The following is an 18,268-nucleotide window of genomic DNA, read 5'->3' as shown; positions in this document are numbered from 1 at the left end:
TCTTGAGGCTCCAGGAGGTCAACCCCTTGTCTCTTGTGAGTTTCAAGAAGCTAGTACCTCCAGGAGCTTCCTTGCACCAATACCCCGTCTACTGGGGCACTTGCACCCACCAAGGCTTGTTTGGGCTCAGACTGGGCACCAACACCGCCAAAACTTAACTGCACATCAAGGGAGTTCAGGAAAGACTAGCGCCATATCCAGAGTGGCCCTGCTGTTTTGTTTGTTATCCTTCAGCAGGTTGACAGAGAACCGTTGGAGCCTCCAACTCACTGGTCAGCTGGCCAGCACCTCTGCACCCGAGCCCCCCAGCCCAAGTACAAGACTTCTGCCTGCATCCCCTTTGCCTAAGAGCTCCCACGAGCCGAGCCCTATGTTGGGTTCTGATGGACCTGTCCAAGTCCCTTGTTGCAGACTCTGTTGTTTTGACAGGTTCATTTAAACCTTTGCAGCTGTAGCACTTGATGCTACCAATGTGACCAGCACCTCTGCAGCAGAACACATCAGAACAGGTAAACCCAAAGTGCTGGTGATACTCTGTACCTTGTCTCTGCCAGCACTTTAGGTCCTAAAGGATACCCTCTACAACCGATTTCAAGTATACCTATGCGGTGCATGTTTCTCCTATAGGGTAACATTACTGCGTTAAAGGATCACGCATTAAATCTGACAGCTTTTTTTTTTTACAGGAAAAACTGTAAAAATAGCAATCAATAACGTGTAAAGTACTTAGCTAATATCGATGATCTCAGTGTCTAAAAGTATATAAAAAAGTGCTATTTTTCTAAATTGGTCTTGGATTTCATTTGTGTCTTACTTATTGACTGTGTACAACGAATGCTCAACACTCCCCTCCAATAAGCTTAAACTGCTCGACCACACTACCACAAACAGAGCACTTGGAATTATTAAAGTAAGCCCCTGTAAACCAATAAGGGTTCATCAGGACGTTTTACATGGTGTACCCCTACACTGGTACACTACATAAAAAGCCAGCTTCTTAGAGGTACCCTTCACTATTATATCTCATACTACATCATCCCAAAATGGCAAAGGAAACACAAAATGAAAATTAGATGACCCAAGGTTTTCAACCTTCTTCTGGCTCAATTAGGTTGACTCTCGTACTGGTACACATGAAAGGATGGTACGTGATCTAAAAGGGAAGCTGTGATAGCTATGTATGCATTTACCATTATTCAATTTGTGGCCATTTGTGTCCACGTTTATATGATTAAGATTGATTCTAATAGACATTCAAACAGAGAAAGTGACCTTAATGAAAACTAGTTCTACAGGTTGACACTACAGGTGTCACATAAGAACCTGGTGAAGATTTTTCATTTTTTATGTTTTGCCCAAACATTTACATTAATCTGCTCTAAGCATTCCTATGCGCTGTGTGACATTCATGTTAAAATTAACCATAATTAATTGAGGCCTCCATTTAAAATGCTTCATATTAGTTCCAACGCTTTTCTGTCTGCTGTGCATTTTCCTCTTTTTAGTTTCAGGAGCCGAGCTGCACCAGTAAATATTAAATAAAATCTATCTCTTTTGGATTATTTTCTAATGTTAAGTTGTATGTTACTTATGTTACTTTGAGAGCAGAAAAATGAGCCAAGTACAAGCAAGTGGGAATGTTTCGACCAAAATGTATCATCCTGATGCACATATAATCGAGTAAAGTCCATGCAGCATAGACTGCATTATGTAGTAGCTGGGAAGAAGACAAACACTATATGATTGCAATATGTTCAATCCTGATTGGTTCTCTTCAAGGGAATTGTTGTGAATAAAGCTTAACATAGAAGACATGATTATAACAGCGCTCCCTGGTATTCAACTGTATTTGATTTGCTGGGTCACGCCTCAGTCTGAGACTAAATTTCCATCTGCTTGAGGTCAGCTTGTACTTGAGTTTGCACGAGGAATCTGTATGGTGCATAATTGCTGCAACAGATTCTCACTAAACCAATGGCAATCGTTTGAAGTTTGAGTTCCATGGCTCTGTTGGTGCGAGTAAAGATTATTACTGGGCTTGCTGGCACCAGCTGAATATAGTTAGTCCCTCTGTGCTTCCTTATGTTTGACAGGTCTGGGGAGAGCAGTGCCTTTCAACCTTCTACAGAAAATATTGAATAATGGCTGCATCAACTGTTGTGTTTCAGATGTGAGAGGGCCTCACTACTAAGCTCTTCCTCTATAGTCATGAACAATATGGGATTTCTGTCTCTTTTAGGGGTAAGCTTCCTCCTGGCCTCCTCTACCCCATCAGTTTCACGACTTTCCAGCCTGATCTTTTAGTGGGCATTGTCTGAGGACTTTTCCCTCAGAATATCTATCTTTGGTTGCTTTGTGTTTGAAAGGCCAGCTCATTCCAATCATCTGGTAGAACTCTAAGGAGTTTAGCACAAGACCTAAAGGGCTTATTACAGAAGTCTTCACGTACCTTTATCACCATTAACTAAATCACTAATTTGCCAGCAAACTACTGAAGCGATAGGTTATGAATGAAAATACATGTTATACAAATTAAGAGTCAACCAGCATGCTTATGTTAGCACAATAAGTTTATTTGAAAAAAATGTTGAATATTTGACATCTGCGTTACAGAGGAATAGAGAACGTTTTCCCTGTCATATCAAGTAGCTAACAGGCAACGTATACACATGAATTAATTTTAACTTGCTTTATACAATGAAATATCAACAGTTATTCTTCTTTTTAATACCCAATACTGATAACTCAGCAACATGTTGCGCAAACCATGGGTTTAGGTACTGCAGATATAGATTTAAATGTCTTGGCGGGAACAGATGCAGGACCTTAATTTCTCGCTCAACAGCATTTTTGCTAATTTAACAAATTTCTCAGACCTGAGATATTAAACATTAGGGCTGAAATGCATTTTGTGAGAGAGAAAAAACAGAGTGGACCTCATGTTTTTCTAAGCCACTATATATTTCTTTCACCTCATTTTAAGAAGATATTCAGCTTGGGTATTCTTGAGGATTTCTTCCAGCATCACAGCTCCATTCTATGAGGCAAAATTTAAGGCAAAGACAAATTAGATAATGCACATAAAATGTTTTACATTCATATTAAGATAATGAAAGATTGTGCTACATATACATCCCTTACATATTTAAGAATATAAAAATAGATAGAATGGTCGCCTATCAATGGTATAATTTTAAAAGACTGGCCAATATCCAACTAGGTCATTAAATGACAAAAACTGTTTCTTTGCCATTATCTCCATATAAAACTGAATCTTAAGTTAATTATGCAGAGAGTGCTAATTGATGAGAACTGCTATGTGAACATGTATAACATTTACAGTTCCCAAAAGAGAAACATCTTTAGTTATTGTATTGGTAACTGCCCCAGCCGTCTGTCCTAAAATTATTATGTTTTGAAGGCATATTCTTTCATAAGGCAAAGAGAGTTAGATGTGTTTTACCGGCTTGCTTTTAAACAAAGCCATTTATAGGGGCGTTAAGGCATGAAATAAATTAAAGTAGTGCCAGCCTGAGCCTAACCCTCATGTACAGTTGAAAGAAAGCTGCATTCAGTTAACAAAATATACAATTGTCACCAAGTACACAAACTTTTCAATATATTTATACATACAACAAGCTTATATTACATATAACAAAGCAAACATGGATGTCGGTAGAGAAAGGAGTACCTGGCATGAGTACCTGCTTAGTTTGACTGAATCCTTGATTTTTAATTTGCCTTTTCATGGGCCGCTCACAACACCAACGCTGTGTGAGGTATGGTAGACAGCTGCAATAATTCATAAGCCCTACACTTCCATCAATCCAATGCTACTGGCTCTCGAGTTATAGAACACACTGCATTAGAATTCAAGGCAATAAAAATACTAGAAACATCCTTGACAAATGAACACTAACAGTTGAAATAAAGCAAAATAGCCCAGAATGTTCCCCAGAAGCGTTACGTGTTATTAAAGTGTTTTCTACTATGCCGAAATAAGTCTTTACATTCAACAACGTTACCGTTACGACAGAAACAATAGAAAAGACCCTACAAGTTTGCACGTGTCAGATGAGGTTGCATGTATCAGGTCACAATGAAAGCTCAATACATTTTCTAAAGAGGCACGCTAAGTGGGATCACGTCTGCTACAAAAGAGTGGAGACAAAATGTACCTCAATTGCTTTTGCAGGACTACACTGTTTTTCTTCAGATGATGCGTTAGTATGTTTTCTTGATCCGCTTACTTCCTTCTTCTGTCGTGCATACTTACACTGCACTGTCAAACAGTAACAAAAGCCCTAAACAAAGAAAGAAATACACTTACCTCTATCTGATCTGAGGTCATATCAGATCAGTTTTAATTGGACTGAGTTTCACCTTCAGATTTAATGTCTTCTCTGGTCCCATTGACCTCGTTGAAAGTCCCACACTCCATTGGCTCGCAATTTGCAATTTCGCAAAAAAAATTCTCAGTGGAAGATTTTCGCTTTCTTTTTTCATCCGACGATCTCCTTTCTGCAATAAACAAAAGTACCAATGTTAGCTATCAAATTCAATATCATTTCTTTTTTATTGCAGTAGTCACTTTGTACTCATTCTAACTGCCTCCTGCTTCGAAGTCAGACTGTTTTCAGTCATTTCTGAATCTCTTCTGATTTTCCCCTTAGCTCTGAGTGACTGCTGTCTTTTTCTGAATGGTTCCACCCTTTGTTCTTATTGTTGCTTCCACAGCATCCCAGTCTCTCTCAGTATTCACTATGATTTTAAAGTTTCAGATTGTTCTCATTCAGTTACTCTTCTTCATACCACTTCCCTTGCCTTCACATTCTGAATTTCCCAGTTACTCGTTCATCTTAAATGCCTGCTAATCTGTTTCGTTGAGGTAGACTTCTTCATCTTTGTTCTGATTTTCGCCTATTGATCACTTAAATGGCCTATTTACTGCTAATTCTATATTGACTCGTCTTATTTTAAACCTACCTGCCTCTCCCATGCTTTCAGTTCATGTTTCAATAATACCCATCTCCATCATTTTCTTATTTTTAAATCAAAGTCTACCAGACAGCATAGCAGTCGAGTTTGGCAAAGATATCCTGGGGCATCCTGCTGACTAGTGCTAAAGTGTTGTGCTCTCTCCCCTAAAAATGGTAACATTGGCTCATACTCAATTGGCATATTTATTTAATGTACCTATGAGTCCCTAGAGAAGTGCACCACATGAGCCCAGGGCTTGTAACTTAAAAGCTAGTCTGCAGCACTGATTGTGCCACCGACGTAAGTAGCCCCTTACCCATGTCTCAGGTCAGCCATGCAGTTTTATTGCCACTTTGACTTGGCATTTAATACTACTTGCCAAGCCTTAAACTCTCATTTTCTTACATATAAAGCACCACTAAGGTAGTGTAGGAAAGTAGCCTCTTTCAAGCTTGCTTACCCCCACTTTTTGCCTGTTTGTCAGTGTGTTTGACTGCGTTCACTAGATCCTGCTAACCGGGACCCCAGTGATTATGCTCTCTCCTTTTAAACTTGGTTGCTAGAACCTTTTTCACCCCACATTTGGCATACTGGTACCCCCATGTAAGTCCCTAGTATATGGTACATAGGTTCCCAGGGCATTGGGGTACCAGGGGATCCCTGTGGGCTGCAGCAGTTATTCTGCCACCCATAGGAACCCCAAGCAAAGGGTTCTACAGGCCTGCCATTGCAGTCTAAGTGAAACGGTGCAAGCACCTGTTTTCACAATCGGTCACTGCACCAGGTCACTTTATGTCACTCCTATTGTAGTTCCACTCAGCCCAGACGGCAGGATACGGGTACCTGTGTGTGAGGGCACCCCTGCACTAGCAGAGGTGCCCCCACAAACTCTAGATCCATTTTCCTGGACTTTGTGAGTGTGGGGATCCTATTTAATGGGTGTACTGGACATAGGTCACTATGTCCAGCTATATAATGGTAACTCTGATCCTGGGCATGTCTGGTATCAAACATTTTGGAATCATACCACAATACTGTTGCAAGTATTGAAAGTATGATTCCATGCACTGTGGGGGCTCCTTAGTGGAACCCCACCATTGTTACCACCAGACTTGCAGGGTTTTCCGGGCAGCCCAGCTGCTGCCACCTCTCAGACAGGTTTCTGCCCTCCTGCTGCTTGATCTGATCAAGCCCAGGAAGGCAGAACAAAGGATTTCCTTTGGGAAAGGGAGGTAACTACCTCTCCCTTTGGAAATAGGTGTGACTGGCTTGGGAGAGGTAGCCTACCCAAGCCACTGGTATGCTTTCAAGGGGACATTTGGTGCCCTCTGTGCATAAACCAGTCCACACCGGTTCAGGGACCCCCCCAGTCCCTGCTCTGGGGCAAAACTGGACAATGGAAAGGGGAGTGACCACTCCCCTGTCTATCACCACTCCAGGGGTGGTGCTCAGAGCTCCTCCAGAAGGTCCCTGGGTTCTGCCATCTTGTTTCCAAAGTTGCCAGGGAACTCTGGTAGCATCTGAGTGACCAGGCCAGGCAGGTGACGTCAGAGCATCCTCCTGATCGGTGCTTACCTGCTTAGGCGACCAATCCCCCTTTCACGGCTATATTGGGTCTCTCTTGGGTGGATCTTCAGATTCGGCTTGCAAGACTCCAGCAGGATTCCTCTGTAACTTCCACTTCGATTTCTGGCCACTGGAACTGCGACTGGATCCTCCAGGAACCGACAATGCTGCAAACAACGAAGAAGACTCTTCTGCAACTTTGTTTCCACGACTCCTGCCAGCTCTGCAACATTTCGCCTGCCATGCATCCTCAGAAGACAGCAACTCTTCAGCCTGCACAAGAAGGCATCTCCCTTGGAGTGAAGGAGTCACTCCCCTGCATCCGCAGGCACCTGCTGCACTCGATGACCGGTTGCGTGGATCTCCCCTCATCTTGAGTTGCATGGATCCTGCATCACGGGTGGTGGTCCAGAGTAGTCCTCTTGGTCCTCTCTGCCAGCTGTCCAACTTTTGTGGAGGTATGCCATGGCCTTCCCACGCAGGACAGCACCCGTGCACAGCTTCTCTTGCAGTTGCCAAGGCTTGTTTGCATCTCCTCCGAGGGATCTTCAGCCAACATGCAGCTCCAGTCCTCAGCACTCCTTCCTGCCGTCTGCGTGGCTCTCCTGCGATGTGGGATCCCTTTTTGTACTGCTGTGTGGGATCCTTCTGTGTCCACGTCCTGTGGGACTCCTGTGGGTTCTGCCTTTGCTGCTGTGAACTCTCTACGACGCTGAGGGTCCCCTGCAACTCCCCCTCCTGGGTTGAGTCCTCATAGGCCTTGCTGGTCCCCGGCAGCACCACTTTTCCATTAACCATGAGTTTGCCGTTACCAAGACCTGTTGGTGGAATTCCTGCACCAACACCTGTCTGCACTCTTCCCTCCTGCGGCGGACATCTGCTTCATCCATCAGGAACTCTTTTCCGGCTCCTAGACTGCAGTGCTGACCTGTTCTTCATCACCGTTGACCAACTCCTGCAAGTACAGCTGGGTGGGTAGTAGCTCCTACTCCTCCTGGATTCCACTGTGACTCTTGGACTTGGTCCCCTCTCTCCACAGGTCTTCCTTCTTTAAGAGTCCACTGCCGGTTTCTTGCAGTCTTGGTCTTTCTTTTCCTCCTTTTGGGTGGTTTGGGAAAATCCATCGATTTACTCCTGCTTTCCTGGTCACTGGAAGGGGTGTTGTGTTACTTACCTCTATGGTTTTCTAGTAGACCCAGCTCCCCTCTACACATTCCACTTACCTAGGTGGAGGTCACATGTTCGCATTTCTTTTTTTTTTTTAGTATACAATTTGTGCTCCACCTACAGTCACTATTGGTTATTGCTATTTGCACTGTTTTCTAACCACTTCTATGCCTATTTCTGATTGCTAGTGTATATACTTAGTTTATTACTTACCTCCTACTGGAGAGTTGCGCTTCTAGTATTTTGTACTATTGTATACCAAAAATAAAGTACCTTTATTTTGGTACAACGGAGTGTTTTCTTTCATGTGTGTAAGTGGTGTGTGACTACAGTGGCATTGTATGAGCTTTGCATGTCTCATAGATAAGCCTTGGCTGCTCATCCACAGCCACCTCTAGGGAGCCAGGCTTCTAGACACTGCCTACACTTCACTAAGAGGGGATACCTGGAATAAGGTTTAAGTACCTTCGGTATCCACCCCACACCAGGCCAGCTTCCTACAGGGAGGTGCTAGGTAACCCATAGGGCAGAGTGCTATGAAGGTAAAAGGCAGGATATGGCAATCTTTCAGTCGTGAGGCAGGCACTTCACTCTAGGCCACTATATGACACTACACTCTACAATGCTCCACTCTGACGCTCTACTCCAATAAAAACTACTCCACTCTGTCACTAAACTCTACCACACTCTTGACAGCTCTACACAATTCCCTCTATGCCACTCCATTACACTTTACTCCATTCTATTCTACGACAAACTACTCCACTCTACTCGCCACCAAGCCACTTAACAATATTCTAGTCAATTATGCCATTCCACCCTCCCACACTACTCCACTCTACAAAAATCTACTCCTCTATATCCCACTCGACTCAACAAACTACACCACTCCACAACACTATGCCACTCCACTTAATATTCTATGCCACTCAAGTCTACTTCACTCTAGACCCTCCACTCTACAACACTCTACTTCTTCCACACCACTCGAACACTTCACTCTGCTCCACTTCACCACATTCCATACCATTCCATAAGGTTTAGCCATGCGCAACAGCAGGCATGCTGGTGTACAACATCACTAAAACATATTCGCAAAGCCAATAACTCCTGAATAGGCAAGGCCTATTGGCTTTGCCAATGCTTAACTTTCTAAATGCCTATCCTCCTTCCCTTTAATTTTTTATCGCCTCATCAATTATTTAGATTGCTCCTTCACACTCCCTTTGAATGCATTAAGTCTGCGCCACGTGGGCTTCAATCCAGCCTCTCCCAAATTGAACAGTAGTCTGCCTCTCAAATCCAAGGAACTAGCTCTCTTATTCATATTACCAACTCTTCTATCCCATCAGTCTGCCATGCGAATTGCCTCCTATCCATGTCATTTGGTTCGCCAAACTTTTCTTCCCTCATAATGATTATTTTTCTTGTATATTATTGCAATGATGGTAGGAAGCTGACCTGGTGTGTGGTTAGCACCTATAGTGTTATAACCTTATACCAGGTCCAGGTATCAGTTATTAGTGAGGTGTAGGCAGTGTTTAGGAAGCTAGGGCTCTCTAGAGGTAGCTGTGGATGAGCAGCCAAGACTTATCTAGGAGACATACAAAGCTTCTGCAATACCACTATACTCACACAGCACTTACACACATGAAAAAAAAAACACAGTGTTTCAAAAATAAAGGTACTTTATTATGGTAACACAAAGACTAAAATACTGTTTAGGCAAGACTCCACTAGCAGGTGAGTAAACACACTGTTATATACACATTAGAAGTCAGGAATTGGCACAGAAAACAATAGAAAATAGTGAAATAACAGAATATAATAGAGACCCTAGGGGGAGACTAAACCATATACTAAGTAAGTGGAATGCGAAGGTCCGACCCCCACCCAAAGAAGTGGAATCTGTAGAGGGGAGCTGGAGGAACTAGGAATCCCAAAAGGTAAGTACCAGGATGCCCCTCCAGCGACCAGGAGAGAAAATTTAAGTAGCTGGTTCTTCCCCAAACCCACAGGTAAACTTTGGAAAAGGATTGTGCCAGACCCAAGCAAGGCTGGAGGGAACAGAAGAGACCTACAAATTAAGGGGACCAAGTCCAGTTCGAGTTGGAGTGCCCGGTTGGGGCAGGAGCCACTACCCACCCTTCTGGACATGCAGGACCAGGTCGACTGAAGCCCAGGAGTTGGCTATTCAGCAAAGGTACAGGAGAAGAGTACAGGTAGTGATGCAGTCGATGTCCCACATCAGAAGAAGAGTTGCACTCAGTCAGTGGTGTGGAAAAACCACCTACAAGCTTTGGCAAAGGCAAGAGTTCCAGAAGAAGTGTTGCAGAGCTGCCAGGAACCAAGAAGGCCCAAGGGGACTCAACCCTTGGAGGGGAGTCCCAGGTGACCCTCAGCACTGAGGAGAGTCGGAAGTCGGGGATGCAGCCCCTCACAGGCAGCAGTCACAGGAGTCGCAGTGAGGCCCACTCGGCACACCTGGAGAAGAGTCCCATGTCGTTGAAGCAGCAGGCAGAAGATTGTACTTTGCAGGGAAGAGTGCTGGAGGCCGGGGCTACATGGAGTCTGAAGTTCCCTGGGAAGAAGAGCCTACGAGCCTTGGTAGCTTCAAGAGTCACGGTTCACATGGGTACTGTCCGGCAAGGAGAGGCAAGGTCTTACTGTCTCCCAAGTTGGACAGCTGTAAAGAGGTGGAGTGGTCTATGCCGCTTTCATGGACTTTTCAATGGCATTTGATAAAGTGGACAGAGATTTGTTATGGGGAAAGTTAGTTTATATGGGAATGCCTTTGTTTTTGCTTCGGTTAGTAATGGCACTTCACTCCACTACTTGGTGTAAAATTCTCATAGGGGGTTATAAAGGCTTAACCCAAGAGAGATCCACTCTGAATGGACTAAAGCAAGAATGTCTATTGGCACCCTTGCTTTTTTCCCCTATATATCTCAGGTTTTCCCTTTTTCCTGTCTAAGAGCAAGGGCTTTCCCCTGCAAATAGGTGGGTACTCTGTTGTAACTTAACTCCTAAAGGTCTACAGAATCGTCTCCAGTCTGTCAAAATACTCTGAGTCCTACTTTTTAAAGATGAATGCCTCAAAAAGTAAGGTTCTCAGTTTCCATGGGAATAAAAAGATGACATTTCCTAACTTCCATTGGTCATTAGGAAGGCAAAAACTGGAAATTGTGAAATTGTATCCCTTTTTAGGCAAGATAGTTTGCAGGAATCTTAGTGATGCAGCTCATAATTCCTCTAATAAATCGAAAGCAGACTGTCAAGCAAGAGGTCTAGGGGCCCTATGGTAACTACTAGAAGGCGGCATTTTTCATACCTTTTATCACTATATCGAGCTAAAATTCCCACATCCCTTCTTTATGGCTTGGAATGTATTGATTCCTCTAAATGGGGGTTCTTGAATCAGTTGGAAAGTAAAATCCTTAGAAAATATTCATCTGTTAACACAGCAGTCTCTGTGGAAGCCTTAAGGCTGGAAATGTGTCTATGACATGTGTATATCCAGGGATAAGAAGGGGTCATACGTTGTGCCACTTCACCTATAAGGAGCAAGGAAAATACTATAAGGTCTGTGCTAAGGAAATAAATCTTTCTAGATAATAATAAAGTCAAGTACTGCCTTTGTAAGAACTTCTCCTATGCTCTTGAAAGGTTGGAATTAGACCGTAATCAGGTCTTGGCAATATTCCCCTTGCAATTGAAAATTAAACTGAAGCAGGCAACGTGGTCATTAAGTTTTCAGTAGGGCCTCAAGAGTTGTGAGGAAAAAAAAAAAAAAAAAAAGTTATTTTATGAATTTAGCAATTTCTCTAATAGTAAAAAATGCGCAACCGTATATTGTATCGAATATACTACACAGGGTTAGGCGTTTTTTGATGCTGCTCCGCCAGGGATTGTTTCCCTTGAATGTACTTCTGGCTAAATGGCAGGGCTCAGCTAGAGAGTGTAACTTTTCTCTTGCCGAAACTAAAGATTTAAACCATGTTTTATTTGCCTGTCCATCCATTGTCTCATTCCAGCATAAATGGTTAAAGTCTATTCGGCTCTCTTTTCTGTCCGCACCCGAGTTTCTCCGGCCCTTGTATGATTCTCCCAATGAACTATTTTGCTTCAAAATTTTTCATTTTTTAAAAGTGTATTTTATATTTATTCTAAGTATATGCATTGAAAAGCAGGTTCATTGATTTCCATGGAAACTGGGTTAGGGGTGCTGTATGAAACAATATAATTAGGTGGATCACTTATTATGACACACTTTATTATACCTCTTATTCAATAGGTGGCTTGGCAAGGTATTTATGTGCTCTTCTATATATTTTGCTGAATTTTTATGCGCAGATGAGCAAGGTATTTGACGGTCTTTGCTTATATTTAACCCTCTGATCTATATTGGGTTTTTATTTTGAGTCACTTTATTATAATGTACTTTATGAAGAGCTGGGTACGGTTTGTGAGTACCTTTTTTTATTCATGATTATTTTAGCGTTTTTATAGGCAGATGGGACTGTCTATGTGTATATTTTATCCCATTCCTTTATATATGGACCTCATTTTGAGTTCCTGAATATAAACAATACTTGAATTTGATTTTAGAGAATTATACATTTTGTTTGCAATTGCAAGTTAAATGCATTTCAGTATGCTATGAGTAAATTTGTGTTTTTTACATCCGCATTGTTGACATTTATTATCTGAATGGACAGATCTGTGTATCTCTTTTTCCAGCTAATTGTCTATATAGCATCTTACCTGCACAGTTTAACTTTGTTCTTTGTATGTTAATATGGAATGGAATGACCTCCAATTGTTCTTGCGCTTTTGTACAAAACGTGCCTTAATCGCGTTGTTGTGCGCATTTCCACAATTCTGTTTTTTTTGCACTTTATGTTTGAGTACTGTATTTTGTAATGGCATATTTGTAAAAAGTAATGTTGAGAACTTTATAGAACCTTATTATTGTATGGATATTTAAATGTGTCCAACTTGATTTCGTGTGTAAACTGTTGTAGGGATAAATGTATTGTTTTTATTGTTTATTTTTATGTGGACTTCAGTCGAGTTACAAAATAAATAAATAAATTGAATAGCCACAATCAAATTGATTGGTAGAGAGGACCAAGGGGACCACTCCAGAGCACTACCTGTGATGCAGGATCCCTGCAGTTTTGCAGGAGAGAGGATCCATGCAGCCTGTCGTCATTGCAGTTGCCGCCTACGGTTGCAGGGTAGTGACTCTCACTCCAAGGGAGATTCCTTCTTGCTTCTTGTGTAGGCAAAAGACTTGTCACCCTCAGAGGATGTACAGTCAGGGAAATAATGCAACTGCTGGAAGGAGCCAGAGAAACAATGCTGCAAAGCGGAGTTGTCGCTTGAGTTGCAGATTGTCGGTTCCTGGAGGTTCCAGTTGCAGAACATGAAGCAAACAATGCAGTGGAGTCCTGCTAGAATTTTGTACATCAAATCTGAGGACCCACAATAGAGAGACCCTAATAGCCCAAGAAGGGGGACTGGTCACCTAGCAGGGTGACCACCTATCAGGAGAGAGCTGTGACATCACCTGCCTGACCTGGCCAATCGGATGCTCCCAGGAGCCTCTGCCCACCTAGAATTCTAGATGACAGAATCAAATGGCCACCTGGAGGAGCTCTGGGCATAACCCCTGTGGTGGTGATGGATAAGATCCCCTTCTCACTGTCCAGTTTCACGCCAGAGCAGGGGTCGGGGGGTCCCTGGACTAGTGAAAACAGATTTATGCAAGGAGGGCAACAAATGTGCCCTTTAAAGCATACCAGTGGCTTGGGGAGGCTACCCCTCCCAAGCCGTGTAATGCCTATTTCCAAAGGAAGAGGTAGGAGCAAAGCTGAGGATCCTTAAGGAGCCCCGGAGCAAAGCTGAGGATCCTTAAGGAGCCCCCAGAGTGCATGGAATCAGACAACCAATACTGGGGTAGGATTCCAACATGTTTGATTCCAAACATGCCTCGGTTCAAGGTTACCATTATGTAGCTCGGCACAGGAAGTGACGTGTGTCCAGTACACAGGTAAAATGCCTTCCCTGCACTCACGAAGTCCAGGAAAATGGAGCTGGACACAGCTACTTGCAACCTGCCTCTGGGCTTGGAGGGCCTGCCATAGGCGCAACTTGCAGTGACCCGTAGTGAAAGGGTGCATGCACCTTTTCACGCAGGCTGCAATGGCAGGCCTGCAGACACATTTTGCAAGGGCCCCATGGGTGGCATAATACATGCTGCTGCCCATTGGGAACCCCTGATGCTCCAATGCCCTGGGTACCTAGGTACCATATTCTAACAACTTACATGGGGGCACCAGTATGGCAATTGTGGGGTGTACTAAGTCAGGAACAACCTAATTTACAGGGAGAGAGCACCATCAATGGGGTCCTGGTTAGCAGGATCCCAGTGAAAACAGTCAGAACACACTGATAGCAGGCAAACGTGGGGGTAGCAATGCCAAAGAGAGGGTACTTTCCTACAATGGCCTCCTGTATTTCAATCAGAACACAGTTTCTCTTACCCCAGCGGTCAGACATATTTGCCAGTATCCTGATGTGAGATCAAAAGTACTGAGATATTTGGCTGCACTAAACTGTCAATTCGCTCATCAGCCCTAGGAATGAGGCGAGCATCTGTTTTTGCACAGCATTGAGCCCCTATAACCTACACAAACCCTCATCTCTTTCTTCCCATCCTGGGAATGAGGCTTGGGAACTAAAACCATTGGGCTAGCCCAAGGACTTTCAGAGTGCTCAATAACTCCCAATTCCAGCATCTTGTTGATCTCCGGTTTGATGGTTTTTGACATGGTCACACTGTCAGTTTGCTTTTGACAGCTAAGCCGTCCCCAGTGACCCCATCATGTGTGCACCAGGTAGTCTGACCAGGGGTCAAGGAGAAAAGCTCAGCGCACTGCTGCAAGACTTGCCTAGTCAGCCTGCTGTTGGTCAGTGAGGGTGTCTGAAAAGACCACTCCCTCTTTGGAGCCATCTTTTGGATTTCTGAAGAGGAGATCAGGGAGAGGTTCACTCTCTGCTTCCAGTCCCTCATAATGAACAATGAGCATGGACTTCTCAGTTCTGTCATGACAGGGTTTCAGGCGGATTACATGGATAACCTTTTGGGCTCCTGCAACAGCCAAAGTCCACCAGGAAGGCAACTTCGCCTTTTCTTTCTCGTATGGGGTAGGGTCAACTCCATTTGTCCTGGAGGGCCCAAAGAGCCCCAGGCTTAAACACCCATACCTTCAGCCCTGGGTGGAACTTCACCAGTGCAGCTTTTTGGTCATGCCAGAGCTTCTGGAGCTCTTGGCTGACCTCAAGATTTTTGCAAGTTGTTCCTTGTACTCAGCCATCTTGGAACAAGGTCTCTTCCATCTCTCCTTCACAAGACAAAGTGGTCCCCTACAGGATGCCCAAAGAGAACCTCAAAGGGGGAAAAACCTACTCACTTCTGTGGCACTTACTTGTAAGCACCTTTCAATGTCTTGCTGAATCTCTCAACATGGGCATTGGTTTGAGGGAGATAAGGGGTAGTGAATTATAGATCATACTACACTCCATGTGTTTTAGGGATCCAGAAATGAAGTTAGTACCTCTATCTGACACCACCTCCTTTGGAAAGCCCTCTGGTGAATACACCAATGAAGGCCCTACATACTACAGGGGCAGCAGTAGTCAGGGGAATTGCTTCAGGGTACCTGGTTGCATGATCAACTACAAACAGTATATATCTGTTACCTGATGGTGTTGGAGTGTCAAGGGGACCAAGAATGTCAATTCCTTCTCTTTCAAAGGGAACCCCAAACACTGGAAGTAGAATTAAGCAGGCCTTTGGGCGGCCACTGGTCTTGCCACTGGCTTGACAGGTGGCACAGAAGCAACAAAACTCCCTTCACCCTTTTGGGACATAACTGGCCAGTAGAGGTGGTTTATCAACAGACTCCATGTTTTGGCCTGGCCAAGATGCCCAGCTAGGGGATATTATGGGCCAATGTGAGGAGAAACTCTCTAAACTGCTGAGGCACTACCACTCTCAGTGGCACGAGGTTTGGGGTCTCTGGCCTCAGTGTAAAGGAGCCCCTCCTCCCAATAGGTCCTGTGGGAGCCACCAATATCTCCCTTTTCCTGATCGGCAGCTTGCTGTCTCAGGCCTTCAAGAGTGGGACAGGTACTCGGTCCCTGGCACAGATCCTCCCAAGAGGGTCTGCCTGGCCCTAAGAGCAATGCCATGTAAGTCCCAAACTCCTGAGGCTCAGTTCGCTCTGGGGTTGTCAGGTATTACTGGGGAGAGGAGACCTGGTCTGCTGTCTTCAGAGACTTTTTTCCTTTCCTCTTGGTAGGTTGGGCCATTATTCCAGACTCCAACTCTACGTTTTCACTCTGTGCCTTGCTTTGTGCTCAGAACCATTCAGGGATACCCAGCATAGCTGCATGGGTCTTTCTTTCTACCACAGCCCTTGCCGAGGACTCCAGATCATTTCCTAGCAGACATTGCACAGCTATAGCAGGAGATTAGCACCACCTTCTTCTGGCCAGTAACCCCTCCCCATTCTATGTATACCACTGCCATGGGATGTACCTCAGCCTGATTTTCAGTGCTGAGGGCTGTGTATGGTTCAGTCAGATAGTGTTCTGAGGACACCAGTTGCTCAGTCACCATGGTGACACTGGCACCAGTGTCGCTCAGTTCTTTAACTTGAATCCCATTTATATGAGACTGTTGTCTATGTCTCTTCCGATCACTGGGCTAGACAGCCAGGGCAGCTACATCCACTCCACCCTAAAGTTGACTAAAGTTGCCTCAGTAGGCTCACTGACATGGTCAGGGACTACCTTGAATCACATCTGGAGACTTACCACTGCATTTATAGTTAAAATATCCAGTTTGGTGTCTATTTGTTTGGCAGTTATGACACCAAGCCTTTCTGGGATACCATTTGTTCCCCTTGTTCCCATCTTTGGGTTGGGAAGAGTCTCAGGGCCTGCCCTCCTTTGCAGGTGTTTGGGGGCTTTTAGATTACACCTTGATTTTGCCCCTGTTTCGGTTACCCACTTTCTCTTGAGGGAACTTTTGACCTCCTTTTTGTGGTCTCCCCCACCAGTGGAAGTTTTAGTCACCCTTGTTTTGCCCCAGTGGTCTGCCTTCTTCCCCAAATCTTAAGAGTGGACCCAGGTGTACCAGGTAATAATGTAGCTTTTTCTGCACACAATTCCATAACAGATGCTCTTTCATTACTAAATTGTAAAGACCTTCACAACCTTTCAATTACCTTTTAATCAGCCACCTAGTGTCTTCACAGAGAAGTCCATAAAATCTACCCAGGACAGACTCTGGGTTTTGAGAGACTCCTTGAATTTGTTAAGTTTCATTCCATACTCCCAAAGCCCTCAATCAGGGTATCCTTCATGAGGTCATAGGAACTTACATCTGCGTCATTCAGTGTCAGAAGTCTATCCCTGCACTTTCCTGAGAACAGTACCCACAGCGGAAAGCCCCAATGCTATTCAGCAAGTTTTCTGGCAACATGTGCCCTCTCACAGGCTGTGAACCATTTGATATCACCAATTTCCTCATATATGGGGACAATCCCTTTGGGGATTTTAGGGTCAAAGTGCTCTACTCTGTCCCTAGTTATATAATTGCTGCCACCATCCATGGGAGCAAACCCATTTCATTTCTCTCTTTCTATTGATAGGATTCTGTCTTCCAGGGCATGTACTCTAGCTAATCTCTTTAAAAGGATCTCTTCTTCAGAGAGTCTTTCTCAGGACCTTGAGGAACCAAAGTCCTCCTCACGAGGGAGAGGTGTCCTAGACACTTGTGGTACAGGTTCTTCCTCACTTGTACTGCCCTGATCTACAGGGTCAGTGGCCTCATCTGCAGGATGTGCCTGCTCATGCTCTGCCAGCAGCTCCTGGAGCCATCCACTGGTCGAGTTTGAACCAGTTTTTATTTTGACTCCTTTACAGAGGGCCCTTAACTGTTTGAGATACAACTCAAGGTAAGGGGTGAAGTCAAGCTTCACAGCCCTGTCCTCTGAGGTACGCATTATTTTACTAAAGTGGGACCTTTCTTGAGCTAGAGAAAAAAAATCCTAACACAGGTTTATGCAGCCCTAACTAAAGTAAGTTTTTAAAATGTTTATTGTTAAGCTACATGGGAACTAACCAGGGCCCTACAAGTACTTTTAAGAATTTGGAAAAATACCCAATTAGAAAAATACAGTTTAACTAAAGGCAATTTTAGGATTTACTTGTGTAGGCACATACTGACCAAGTGGTATCAGCAAACACAAAGTTGCAGACCCACAGCTATTCAACCAATGTAGGAAGCTGGCTCTATAAATTGTAATAAAATTAAGTACACTGTGTAGACAGTCCAGTGGTTCCCCAATTGGTTTGCAGAGGCAAAAGTGGATAGGACTAATGCTCTAGTTTCTAGTAATGTGGGCGAGTAGTTAGGCTTATCAGAGGGTAGTGCTAAGCATTTGTTGTTCTCACAGAGGCAATAAATGCGAGACACTTA

The 18,268-nt window shown here is 44.1% G+C and overlaps 1 protein-coding gene across 5 annotated transcripts in view; it reads right to left on the bottom strand.

The window, feature by feature from the left end:
* Window positions 1-2,552: 2,552 nt before the first annotated feature.
* The window catches only part of LUC7L3 (LUC7 like 3 pre-mRNA splicing factor), a 209,270-nt gene continuing 193,554 nt past the window's right edge, over window positions 2,553-18,268 (bottom strand). For all 5 annotated transcript variants that reach the window (XM_069200041.1, XM_069200042.1, XM_069200045.1 and 2 more), the window contains 2 exons: window positions 4,331-4,521; window positions 2,553-3,037 (listed from right to left, as the gene is read on the bottom strand). In XM_069200041.1, coding sequence (XP_069056142.1) covers window positions 4,364-4,521 — 158 coding nt within the window. In that variant the 3' untranslated portion in view covers window positions 2,553-3,037; window positions 4,331-4,363. The remainder of the gene's footprint in view (window positions 3,038-4,330; window positions 4,522-18,268) is intronic.

Source organism: Pleurodeles waltl, chromosome 7 (genome assembly GCF_031143425.1).
Source record: "Pleurodeles waltl isolate 20211129_DDA chromosome 7, aPleWal1.hap1.20221129, whole genome shotgun sequence".
NCBI classification, from domain to species: domain Eukaryota; kingdom Metazoa; phylum Chordata; class Amphibia; order Caudata; family Salamandridae; genus Pleurodeles; species Pleurodeles waltl.
Note: the sequence above shows the minus strand (reverse complement) of the source record. Positions and strands in the feature narration are given on the sequence as shown.